This window comes from Lepidochelys kempii, chromosome 6 (assembly GCF_965140265.1).
Source record: "Lepidochelys kempii isolate rLepKem1 chromosome 6, rLepKem1.hap2, whole genome shotgun sequence".
Lineage (NCBI taxonomy): Eukaryota > Metazoa > Chordata > Testudines > Cheloniidae > Lepidochelys > Lepidochelys kempii.
Genome location: NC_133261.1, coordinates 88,581,774 through 88,595,725, shown reverse-complemented (window position 1 = coordinate 88,595,725; position 13,952 = coordinate 88,581,774). Strand labels below are relative to the sequence as shown.

The 13,952-nt window shown below is 37.6% G+C and overlaps 1 protein-coding gene across 21 annotated transcripts in view; it reads left to right on the top strand.

Moving 5' to 3' along the window:
• SLC25A21 (solute carrier family 25 member 21) overlaps positions 1-13,952 on the top strand; it is a 396,583-nt gene that overhangs the window by 348,964 nt on the left and 33,667 nt on the right. For 19 of the 21 annotated variants that reach the window (XM_073349071.1, XM_073349072.1, XM_073349076.1 and 16 more), the window contains one exon: positions 11,141-11,207. In XM_073349071.1, coding sequence (XP_073205172.1) covers positions 11,141-11,207 — 67 coding nt within the window. Of the gene's footprint in view, positions 1-11,140; positions 11,208-13,713; positions 13,899-13,952 lie in introns of those variants that run through there. The other 2 variants (XM_073349089.1, XM_073349090.1) reach the window with 2 other exon arrangements.

Below are 13,952 nucleotides of genomic sequence, written 5' to 3'. Positions count from 1 at the left end.
TAAGAGCCTGAAACTCAGTTATTGATTTTCACATATGAAGAAGTAAGAAGAAGAACTATAATTCCTGTCATGCCAGTCATCAGCTAGACAAGTGGATGAGCTACTTAACATGTTATGCAGGGACTAAAGATCAAAACTGTGGTAAATTTTGCAATTATGGCTCAGAGAGTCAATGTGAGTATTTAGTTCAGTTTCAGTCCACATGAGCTGACACCATCCTCTGAGTTTCCTGAACCCAAAACACAGTGTGAAACTCTCTCAAAACTGTTGAGTTTCACCTGATTTAGTCTCCAAGCCATATGAAACTGCCAGTTTCACATGGTTTCAATATAAAATCATAAGTGATCCAGATTCTTCTGAAACTGTGCACAGGTGTTCTGAAGACGCACAAACATTTGCCGACCTTTCAAAAGATATGAGCTGTTTCAAGCTCATAACAAAACACATCACTTAAATGAGTCTTTCATGGTGTGTTTCACAGAGAACATTTCACACATTTCCTTGGGAAGGTTCAGTGGGAGCCCCTAGTGTGCAGCCCTCAAGTTGCTTGTAACCTTGTCCTTCAAGATCAGTTTTAATTATGATACAAAACATGGCATTTTGAACTATGGACACACCCTTGCCATACAAGTCTGTGTTTGTTTTTCACTCCACTAGTTTTGAAAGGCCTGGGCTTGCAAGGAAATTGCATCTATAAGTGCTTGTTACTTTGGCAAAATGATACAAAAGTGTTCTTGCAGCATCTCTGGTTTTACTGTTGGTGGACAAACTTTTTGCATGTCTCTAAATCAATATTGTACAATAACAGGTAATCATTTAGTCACGCCTAGTGAAATACTATTCATATTGGCTTTGTAATGGTCTGTGATGATGCCAAATATCATATTGGCAAATATCATATTGGCTTTGTAATGGTCTGTGATGATGACAGCATTGTGGTTACTAACAGCAGTTACACTTGCAGTCTGTGAGATCATTTTATATGCTGTTTAGAAAGATAATCTGCTGCTAACCTAGCTTTGCTATAAATGCACAGAGTTGATTACTGAGCAAGTTTAGTCAGATGTTTGTGACATGTCAGGTTAACTGATACTAAGGAACAGAGAAATTGTCCCTTCACACACAGAGAAAAAAATAGATTTCAAATAGAAATCTCACAAAAAAAATCACACAAACTCAAATAGACTTCAGTTTGAAATATTCTTGCTTTTTAAAGTGTGTTATCAATTTAGATATTAAAAAAAGACTTGAATAAAAATGCATGATGCACATGTTAGAAGAGCTTGTCATGAGTTTACACGGTTTGCCATGTGACACATTTTCAGTTGTTGTTTGTTGAGTAAAGTACTGTATGCTCATTTAAGATTAATTTAAGTTGTTTTATTGCATGCTGAGATGGCAACATTTCTTTTCCACCAAAGTGGTTGAGTTGGAAAGGGCGCCTGATCAAAAAAGTATATTCAGGAAGAAAAGAAAACATTTCAAAAGGGATGTTCAAGTTAGGCCTGCCAAGGCAGGTTTGCTACTCAAAGAAAAGATTGCAGGGTTTTTTTAAAAAATAAAGACTTCATTAAGGACTGCCACATCACATGGTGTGATGTGTCACCACTGAGATACAAACTGCATTACTTTCTGAAAGAAACATGCAAAGGGAAGCTCTGTGCTTTACAATTGAGGGGGCTATGGCTTACATCAAACTATCAGTATATCTTTTAATTAGGGCCACCAAACTTCTACAGACTTTTCCTTTCACAAACTTGCATCTCAGCTGGTAAATCTGGCTGCAGAAGGCATTAGCAGACCTGTAATGCAGAGTTATATACTCAATGCTCAGCTAATATCTAGAGTAATGAATATAGGTTACAAATTGCAAATATGATATGGTTAAGTTCCTCTTCTAACAGCTTGACAGAGAACTTTGGTTGGTATTCTTTGGTAAACATTTAATTAATTGCAGGCCGAGGATAGGCTTAGTCATAGATTACATAAGAAACACCAAAAGACATCTATTTTTCACCTCTAGCCCAGTTTTTCCTCTCCCTCCCCACCAGCTGGCAGACACTAATGGAGAGAGGGCACAAGGCTTTTACTACTGCTGCGTCATCTAAATCTGCTCTGGCTGTGTTCTTCCTCTTTGAGAAATTCAGCCCAAAAGATTACCAAAAAGTCCAGGGGAAACCCATGTCATGCGAAATAGTAGTGGGTGTCTTTTCCTTACAAACTGTGTGAGAAGGAAAGAAAAGGGAAGTATAACCAAATTGAGGGAGGGGTTGGAGGTGGGAAAGAATTCAAAACTGTGGACTGTTCTAGAAGTCCCTCAGTAGCATTTTTGGCTATGGCCTGAAAATGAAGCTGCTTGACTAGAAACGTATCATGATTAAAAAGCTAAAATAAGTGTAATTCTAATAACTGTCAATCTACTCTGTTTGTGCCTTAGGTTTAACTAGAATTAAGCAAAATTATTTGCAAATGTGTGCTCCATTTTTTGACCTTTCAGTTATGTGTGCATCCATGAAACTCAGTGCATAATGAGCCCTTTCATGTGACAGAATTGTTAAACTTTTTAACTCTGAACCAAGTCAGGTGAGTAGGGTCAGGAATTTAAGTTCAGTCTTGTACCAGTGCTTTTATATATCATGCCATTATTACACAATGTGGTTATAGCCCTAGATCTGGGACTACATTGTGTGAACTTTTTGTTCATTCGAAGAGTCATGTTCTTTCCTCAGGGCACACAACACTCCTCCTAGAAATTTTTCTGATCTGAAAATACATTAATAATTTTCCTTATGACGAACAGCACTATCTAAGACACATTTATATTTTTAATATAATGATCAAAGACTCAAAGTAGAATCTGATTTCATTGACATGCATAGCAGATGCCACAAATATCCATCTCACATTTTTGATATACATTTTCCATTACTGTGGGTTTTCTTCCACATCTGTACAGTAACAGGCTTTACTCCCGCAATATCCCTGTGTACCGCAGCCCTCTAGTAGTTGGAAATTCAAATGTGTGTGTACATGTGCGTGCATGATCATATTGCCCTCTATTGGCTAAATACTAGTACACAGCCTACAATACTGTAATCCCTAAGCATATATGACCATGTCACCCTCTATGGAACACAGATGTTGAGGGCAGTACTACTACAAGATCATGAATCTTTCATAATTTAGAGATGCTGAACAAAAATTAAGAGAAAACAGTACCCGAAAGTACAAAGTTTGAAAAGATGGCACCATATTAATTATCATATGTATATTTAGTTTGTTCATACCAAAAGGCACTTCTTTCTTTTTCCATTTAAAAGTGAAGGAAATAAGTACAGTTTTCTTGACCTAACATGAAAAATACTGAAGCAAGATAATTTTTGGTATAGATGCAAATACTATGGGTCCAATTTTAATTCTGAACTCAGGCAGGTCTCTGTGTCTGAAAGTGAAAATCACTGCAGGCACAATTTTGCACCTGCAGTTCTGTTTGCCTGCAATTGAGATTATTTAGACATCTACATCAATGATTGCACCTGCAAATTGGAGACATCTAAGTAACTTAAATTACAGGCACAAATAATTGCAGGTGCAAAGCTGTGCCCACAAAAATGGAGGCTGCTGTCTGAAAATCCGGCTTTATATCTCGGTAAATTACTCACTGCATTATGGAACCAGTATCCTCCTGGGAGTGTCACAAATCCGTATAATGACTCTGAGTGCCTTTTAGATCTTTGATTTAGCAGGCAGATGGGAAAGAACACATGTAGCCAGAGAACTCCCTAGTGACTACACATGTGGATACTGAAGAATGTGAGTTATTCCAATGAAGATTAGAATTAACTTGCAATCACAGTTTTCCTTTCTGATCCACACTTTTCTGATGATTCCAAACAGCTTAATGTTGTATTTTTATTATCTCACTATTGGTTAGAACAGGTGGTGCTGCTAATGCAAACAGGGAAACTGTGCAAATAAGAACTACCTTTTATAGAAGATGGCATTAGAGATTAGGAGAGACAAAATGTTGTCAGCTTCTTAAATGCATAAATAATGCTAAATTTCAGAGATCTTCAATGAAGACAGTCACACTTCAAAATGTACATTTATTTGCCATCATTTTTCATGGAAAGTGACAAACAAAAGTCTTTTTTAGATAACTGTGGAACTTCCCTCCCTTATCTTTAAACATTCTGGAAAACAAATCTGCAGGTACCCTCAATGTTGAATTATTTTGCTGTCAGAGACATAGATACACAGCTATAAACGTAACCATTAGCACCTAAATTTCCTTTAGTAACAAGAAGTAATAATGAAAGTATTTTTGTATATTCTTTGGCTTAAATAGATCTAGGTGTGGTGCAGCTTTATAACAGTGATTGTTTCCTGTTGTACCTGTTATGCAAAAGGCAGTACTGTTAGCAGAAGGGTGAAAGAAATTAATTTAAATTCTCTTCTAGTGTTTGAACAGCTAAAAATCATAGGGAACAAATGAAGCATTCTGCCAGTTTTGACAAACTGAACAGTAAAGAAGCATTTTTCTGTTTTAGAAGCTGTAGGCAAAATTGTTTTGGCATGTCTATAACTTGTTCCTACTGCAAACAGAAGGGAAGTTAGAGAAATGTCTATTGTGGGAACAAAACTCTGTGCATTAAAAGAAGTGAGGCATTTCAGCCCATTCTACAGGCTAGTCAGTGCTTTTATCCAGACAAGAGATCTGTAAGGACTCAATGCAACACCTAGTGAAATGAATGGAAAGATTACCATTGATTTCAGCGGGAGCTGCACCAGACCCTATGGCCAGATCCTCAGCAAGTGTAAATTAGTGTAGCTCTATTGAAGGAAATGGTGATATGCTGATCTATGCCAGATGAAGATCTGGCCTCTAGCCTTGCCGAGTCTCAGCAGCCATGGAAGGTCATGGCTTTCAGTTCCATGACGGACTGACCTATTTATTAGAAAAATCATATGCCTTGTGATAGTCATTTATTTAAATTTATCAGACTTTCAAACATAACTCTTTTTAAAGCAAGTATTTACAAATATTTTTGAATATAGAATACATTTAAAATACATGAAAGCTTCTACTTTAACAATAAGAAAAGGAGTACTTGTGGCACCTTAGAGACTAACAAATTTATTTGAGCATAAGCTTTCATGAGCTTCATCCAATGAAGTGATCTGTAGCTCACGAAAGCTTATGCTCAAATAAATTTGTTAGTCTCTAAGGTGCCACAAGTACTCCTTTTCTTTTTGCAAATACAGACTAACACGGCTGCTACTCTGAAACCTACTTTAACAATGTATGCTTACTGTATTGTTTAGTTAAGTTTTAAGCAAAAAATATAAGTAACCTAGAAACAAAAAGCCGGAATAAGATCTGCATTTTGAGCACTAGTGAATGTCTTGGGTATGTTGTGAGGTACAGAGTAGAGATCATGAGACTTTTTCCCCACTGGATTGTTTTTATAAGCACTCGAGTATGGCAAAACATGGAAAACATATGAGAGTAATATATGGTGTGAGAGAAGAATTGACTTTAATGTGAACATTGCCCAGTTTTTAATATAGATCTCCTTTTTCCATTCTCACTTTCTGTTGTGCTAGATAAAAGAGAGGAAGGTCCAGGTTTCTCATCTTTCCATATTGTTTGGGGTTTATTTATGGGTGAGTCCTCTAGCCCTTTTAAATTCAGTGTACAGTATAGAAAGCTAAAAATTAACAAGAGTTTTGAGCTAGATATTGAGAGGTAATTAAGATTCATGGAGAAGGGACTTATTTCTCTTCAAGAATAAAAAAAAGTCACATGGATGATAGTTCTCAACAACTTCATAATCTGCCCTGCGTGCAGTGAATATACTGCTGACTTTCATTCTGAATGAATTAAATAGATTGATGCTGATTATTAATCTGTATGATGGACAATCCAATGGTTTCTGAGCCACTTCCTCCAAAGCTCTATATTTTTTGAAGTGCTTTAAGAATACATTTAATTGATATTCTCGCCTTCTTTTATTGCTTATTTCATGCTGTACATTGTCCCTATTTCTTTCTCTTTGGCTTCTTCCATTGATTCCCCTGCTTCTTATATCATGGACATTTGTGTTGTGGTGGACATATAACACAACATTAACACTACTACAAATATTAGGCCAGCTTTCCGGGAAATGGGCTTTCAGGCACCTCCTATATTATACATACCTCTGAACTGTATTTCTGGAGTGAAAAAAATGTCACACAAATAAATTGTGTTCTTTTTTGTAAGACTCTTTATAGCACTGTGTTCACAATATTAAAAGATTAGGATTGTGTTAACACATATTATAATTCTTTAAATATGTTGTGGATATTTTTTTAATCTTCTGCCCTGAAACTGATATTTATTTGGCTGCATGAAAGCTTGTATAGTACAGTGGTTCTCAACCAGGGGTACGCGTACGTCTGGGGGTATGCAGAGATCTTCCGGGGGGGTACATCAGCTAATCAAGATATTTGCCTAGTTTTACAACAGGCTACGTAAAAAGCACTAGTGAAGTCAGTACAAATGAAAATTTCATATAGACAACGACTTGTTTATACTGCTCTATGTACTAGATACTGAAGTGTAAGTACTGTGACGGGTTGGACCCCCCCCCACCCAGGATGCCTCCTGATATGCTGGGGTCCCACTGACCCCACCCATTCCACCAGCTCGGGCTTCCTCCCCCTGTTCTTGCTGTGCCAGGCCCTCAAGCCTTCTCTGGCATACACACAGGTAAGGCCACACCCAGCTGTAGACACAGGCTGAAATCAGCTCTGTGTAGGAGGATTTAGCTGAAAAGAGAGATCTGTCCCTCAAAAACTCATAAAAATCGCCCCCTCTCTCAATGTGGAGGAAGATATGCACAGCCCTCTCCCCCCCTCCCGCCCCCAATATGAATTGCACAAAATGGGTTTTGGAATAAACAAAAATAAGTTTATTGACTATAAAGGTAAACGTTAAGTGATTATAAGGGATAGCAAACAGAACAGAGCAGATTACTGAGCAAATAAAACAAAACACGCAACCTAAACTTAATTCACTAAAGAAACAAGTTACAAATAGCAATTTCTCACCTTAAATGTTGTTTTAGGCAGGTTGCAGAGTCTCTGCAGTTAGAGTTCCAGTTATTTCTCTTCACAGGCTAGACCCCTGGCTTAGTCTGGACTCAGCCCTTGCTTTTCCCGAGCTTAGTTCCTTTGTTTCTTCCAGTGCTTCTTGGGTGGGGAGGCAGTGGAGAGGAGCTGGCCACTTTGATTAACTTCCTTCCCATCCTTAAATAGGATTTACATATGGTGGGAACCTTTTGTTTCCCAGTCTGATCCCCATCCCCTTCAGTGGAAAAGTACCAGCTCAAGATGGTGCCCTGTACCAGGTGACATGATCTTGCAGTGTCAAAGCAACCATGAGACAAGGTTTACTTGTAATGTGCAAAGAAAGGAACTCCAGGAAGATGGGAGCATCTTCAAAGACCCATTTCATTGTCTTTCCTAATGGCCTGTTCAGGCTGATTGCCTACTGTCTTGTGGGTGTTCCCCAAGTACACACACAGTTGTAATTGTTACATAGTCAATATTCCTAACTTCAGATACAGGACTCATACATGAATACAAATTGGATAACCACATTCAGCAAATCATAACTTTCCAATGATACCTCACATGACCCATCTTGCTTAAAACATATCTCAGTTATGCCATATTCATATCATAACATTTTATTAACAATATGGGGTGCAGTGTCATAAGTACAATAGTAATATTCTAATTGATTTATTTTATAATTATATGGTAAAAATGAGAAAGTCAGCAATTTTTCAGTAATAGTGTGCTGTGACACTTTTGTATTTTTGTGTCTGATTTCGTAAGCAGGTAGTTTTTAAGTGAGGTGAAACTTGGTAGTACGCAAGACAAATCAGACTCCTGAAAAGGGATATAGTAGTCTGGAAAGGTTGAGAGTACTGGTATAATAAACTAAATGATGTCTTAAAGGCAAATAAATGCAATGTAAGTACATAAAAAAGAAAAAAAATGACTTGTCATGTTGTTTACAAGTATCTAAGATTGTGGCTGTCTTGATTGTGGAATTATGAGGTAGAACTAAGGGAACTAACTAACTCTGGGCTCCATGTGTCAATGAAAGCTTTAACTGATATGTCTCTATTAAAATGGTATCAATAGGATAATCTATGTAACTTGCTGTCTTAGGTTGCTAACGTGGTAACATATAACATGTATTTTTCATACATGTTTGCAAGTTGAGGTAGAGATCGGGGCAGAGTGGAGGGGAGAAACTCTAGAGCTTGCCTCAACCTGCTAACACATGTTAAAAATACAACTGCCTTGTCATCAGTAGGGTTTTACCTTGTGTTAGTTGTAAATGTACAATGTGTTAGCTAGCACAAGATAAGAACACACCTTGTTTCGTAGCAAAGACTTAGGTAACTTTCACCACATTTGGGAATGTTTCCCTCCTTTGTTGAAGGACATCCATCTGCATCCCACCTAAATTACCATCTCCTCAAGATGCCTGAAATTTTGTGAATTCACATTGCAGATCTTGCCAACCTTAAATGACAGAGCCATGAAATCCAGCCCTTTCATTCAAATTCTGAGATTGGTGCAGTGTAAGTGAAGGCGGAATAGGACCCTAAAGGTATTTTGTGTCATTGTTTCAATTATAGAACTATGTGAGTAAAAGACTTGGATTTGACAGCAGCAGAAGAAAGAGGATATTGTATGCATGCCTTCAGCTTTGTATTAGGTCCTTAAAAGGAAAATTATGTGAAAGACGGGAAGAAAACAACAAATGAAGCAAGATCCCTATTTCAATATAATTTGGAGAAAATAACTGATTTGGGTTGGTCATGTTGCCAGGATAGATGACTCAAGACTTCCAAACAAGAAATGGAAACCAGAAGGATGCCTAAAGCCTGAAAGAAGAACAAATTGAGAAGATATGATTGACTGTAATGTTTCAAAATCAACTATTCCAAAGATGAGTTTGGGCTGTTGCCCAGAATACAATTGAATGGTGATGTTCATTTAGATCCTTAATGCTGAAACAAAATAAAACACTGTAGTTATGTTTCTGTTAGACATTTACTTCTTAATTCTTTCCAATTTTCCCAAATTTGGGATCTGATGTCACTTCCTCTCTCTTTTACTACATGTTGCAATGATTGTCGCTGCTGCTCTGTAATTTTTCTGAATATCAGTTTCTGATGAAGGCCTGCATCTAAGGCTTTGTCTACACTACAGAGTTTTGTCAACAAAAGTTATTCCACTTTAATTAAATCACTGTTGCATGTCCACTCTATGCTCCTTGTGTCAACAATGTGCATCCACACTAGCAGCTCTTGCATTGACACAGAGAGCAGTGCACTGTGGGTAGCTATCCCCCTGTCCAACTGGCTGCAGGATGCTTTGGGAAGGGTTTGCAATGCCTCATGGGGCAGGTACAGCATCACATGATGCAGGTTTCTCAATCGATCGTTCCATGGGCATCCTACTAGATTGACAGCTGCTTTTCAACTTAAGGTGGGGGGCGGGGGGACAGGGAGAGTGTGTGACCGGGAGTGTGAAACTGAAAATTGCTTGATTCATAGCAGAATATTGTTTTCCTAACCTGTTTCCCCACTGCTAAGGGAACAAATGCATTTCCCTTCAACTCTACTTCCATATCCTCCTCATGCACATTCCCCTCACACTTATCCCTAGGCCTACAAAGGGCAGGGAGTGTGATAGGACTTATGTATATAACTGTATATATGTGATTATATGAAACTAGTTCATAGAAGGAGCACCATCTACTGGCATGTAAGAATATGTAACATCGTTCATAAGTTTTTAAGACCAATAAAGTTGTTGTTGTCCATTGCAAATGGCTACCTGATTACACAGCTCTTAACAAAGAGGGCCTTTGGCAGAGATGGCACTCCTCCCTTCTCTATGGTGGAGGCAGATCTGGGAATGGATCTGTGGAGCACTTTCTCTCCTTTAGTTCTGTATCTTCTCACTACACTGAAAAAACCATAAAGTCTGTGCTGGTGAATGAATTTTAATTATTACCATATTTAAAATATTTTTGTATAAACTGAAAACTGATGTATTAAAACCAGTAAGAACAACACTATTTATATAGGTTTATGTAGTTGTAACTGAGCTCACTTGGGCTTACAGTGAGGTTTGAACCTGTGTCTTAAGCATGAAGGCCAAAATTCAGCAAGGTATTTAAGCATGTGCTTAATTTTAAGCATGTGAGTAGTTCCATGGAAAGCAATGGGACTAACAACATGATTTAAATTATGCATGTGTATAAGTGCCTTACTAAATTGGGGGCAAAAAGTAGAAACCTCTATCACTTAAACTGGGACTAAGTCCCAAACCTAGCTGTACAACTCATTAACCTCTTATGGGGACCAGCCACTAGATTGGGACAAAGATCCACACTAAGGGAGTTACATTATATCACCCAAATGAATTTTTAAGATGAAAAATTTGCATTTCAGTCAATTCCATATGACTAGCTAACTTTGTTATGCTTTTTTGAAGTAGTTACAAATTTTATCTTTAAAATTAAATTATCAAATAAAATGTCCTTAGTACATTTCAACCAACATTTAGAACCAAATTGGCCTTTATCCAGCCTCTGAACGAGGGCCTGCCGTTTTTTGTGTGCAACTTTCTGAATATGCTTTTTGCCCCTCATATCCACATTTTTGGCCCTAACTTTTCTATTTTCATCGTTACTGTGGAAAGAAGGGGTAGCTAAGAAGTTCAGAAAGAACGATTAAACTAAAATGATTGTTCTTCATTGACAAGAAGTTTCTTCTTTTCTTTTAAACAGGTTTCTAAACTATACTGGCTGTGTGGATTGCATTTTTGTTAACTCGTTGCTGCTTCCAGTTGTCATTCCACCACTGTATAATGGAAATGGTAGCATGTTAGTTACATAATAAGCAAGAAAACAGAGTTTCACTATTGACAGTGAGGGTTGTTCTGAATAATTAGGAATGCTCTGAGATTAGTTACTTTATTCTGAAATGAAAATAGAATTCCCTGTTGGCTAATGCTCTTTCATACATGTGTACAAAAAACTCTTTGTTTGTTTCTCCAATAGATGGTTTGGTTTCTACAAAGGCATACTCCCTCCTATCATGGCTGAAACACCCAAAAGGGCAGTGAAGGTAAAGCACTATATTTCCTCCTTTTAAAAATAAGTGTTATAGTAACTAACATCGGTAACAGTAAAATGTCCTATTTGTCCCTCACCAAAGAAATGTGCCGATTGATATTAGAATTAAGACATGATCCTCTAGTCTTTACTTAGGAAAAAAAACTTACTGATGACAGAATGGAAATTTTGCCTGATTAAGGACTGAAGCATCAAGCTCTTAATTACTAAGTATATAGTTAAGCAAGATGCATGACATTACTGAAGAACAAATTATGACTTCAAAGTAATATTTTATCCTAATATGTTTTGCTTTTTATAGAAGTTTTACTTCATTATGAATCCTCAGCAACATGCAAAAGAACTAATCCTAGGAATATGTATGTGTATGAATGCAAACATAAAGGAAACTCTTCAAAGTAAACATTTATTAAGCATTATGTCAGTGCAGTTCAAGTGCCCTCTTCCTGCTGTTTTCCTATACTCTGAGAACAATCACTCAAAAAAAACAAGCCCTCCTATACCCTTCTGTGTATTACAGTCACCCATATTAATAGACAGAAATCCCAATCCTGCAAACAGTTATTATGCCCTTTAGCTCTGTTATAGTAGAAATAAATTAATACTGGCCTATCAAATTGCCTTCACTATTAAATGATAACTTTATTTGTTCTGATATGCTTCCCTCATTCTCTACATTGCTTCTTACAACTTTACTTTTATTAGGATGTTTTAAAACCTTTCACCACACAATTGTGGAGTTTTCTGCATTAATATTTTTTGGTTCTTCAGTTGAATGTGTACATGTAGAAGGACCTCCTGTGCATAATGCTGTTCATTGGATTTTCTCTCTTTTTTGTTTTACTTTCCCCAAAGGCCCCAGATCAATCTGGGCCTTAGTCTGCCATCAGTCATTACACAATGTTCCCTTTCACTTATGTAGGTATTACATGTGTGTAAAATGATAGAATGTAGCCCCATCGCGTAATCCTAAAGAAGATCTCTTGGTAGAGTCCTGCTGTTATTATCATTGTGGATACAAATGAGACAATCACTGTCTCTTACAATTATTGAATATGACAAAGAAAAACTATGGCTGTATTTAATTTGGAATTGCAGTACAGAGTCGAAGGTTGAAATTTTGAAACCCTCCTAATGACTTGGATCATGTGCTTTCTTTTCTTCACATTAACTTGATAAAAGGTCAGAAAGTCAGTCTGATGGTTGCTTCTGAGCACAAGTACTGGTATATACTTAGTAAAAGGGTAGGTTTAGGCACTGGGCTAGATTCCAGTACTGCCAACCCCAATCATTCATAAGTCATGAGTCAGGCCGGCCCCAAGTGATGAGATTGTCTTAAAAATCATTCGATGTTAAAGAATAATAAATGTGAGGATCTCTCTGCTCTCTGGTTTTTGAGCTGTTAGGATGCACATTTTCTACATACTTTTGATAATCATGAGAGCTAAAACTTACACCTTTTTGTTTTTGCTAAATCAAGGCTGATATGCTCACATAATAACAGGATTCTTGGTGCTGAGGCTTTAAGAAAAACACCGACTATCACAAGAATCTCAGTAAAATTGTGAGAATTGGCAATGCTGAGATCCTTGGCTTCCGTTAAGTTCCTTTGCACGGCTCCTGTGGGCATAAAAAGGATCTAAAGCTGCCTAAATGCAGCAGCACTATTCCACAGAGGGGGCATTTCAGTGGCAGGAGGGGTCAGGATAGGAGTGCAATATGCTCCAGAGATCCTGGCTGATGGAGCAACTTGCTGCAAACTGTTACCAGACAGCACAAGTTATAGCATCCTGCTTAGAGCTCTGTGAAACCCATGGACATTGGGCTAAAGAGAATCTAAGTAGATTCAAAATTCCTTTAGCTTTTCTTGGATATGAACAAGAAACACCAAGGAAGATCACTGGTTTCTTAGATTCATTTTTCTCCTTCCCTTCCTCAGTAGCCCCCACTCACTCTAACAGGCCTCGGGATACATCCTTCCCATTTAGGTATGCTGGGTTGTGAAACTGTTGGTGATCTGGACCACAACATCCATGCAAAAGACTTTGAGGCTTGAGCAGTAACTAGGGAAACTCCAGCTTTTCCCTTTCACCATCAGTGAGGGAGCCTCAACAGTGGGAAGGGCATTTTCTGGTTTCTGGCAGTGTGGTTTCTGGTTTGGTGGTGAATATTTTTCACAGCTCCAATTGTACAGGAAGGGTGTCTTGAATTATGAAATGACTGCACTAATTAAAGATCACCAAGATAAACAAACAAGGCAGAGTTCCTGCTGAGAAGAAATGTAACATTGTCTGCATGGAATAATGTATTCGCTGGATACATCTATTTGCATGTAAAAATAAAGCCATTAAAACCAAAGTGTTCTGATGCAATATTTTACTTTAAAGCTAGGTGCCAGAGACCTGGGTTCACCTTTGAAGAAGTTTGATCCTTTGTCTGTCTGTCTGTCTGTCTTTGTGTCTCTTTCTCTCCATCTCTCTTTTTTCCTTTCTAAAAAGAAAGCTGGTATTTCTGAAGGATGAAAACTTTATAACCCTGAGTTAGCTTGGGCTTGGATAACAGAAATCGGTGGTGCCAGTACAATGGTTAACAGATGAACTTTTTGGGAAAATGTATATTGTGCATATGTTCCCAGACATCTTGTTTCAAGCATATTTTAACCTTAAAGTTATTGAGACATATGGTAAGTACTTTGGCTTTTTTCTGTGTAACATAGATTTAAGTGTATCTTTGCCAG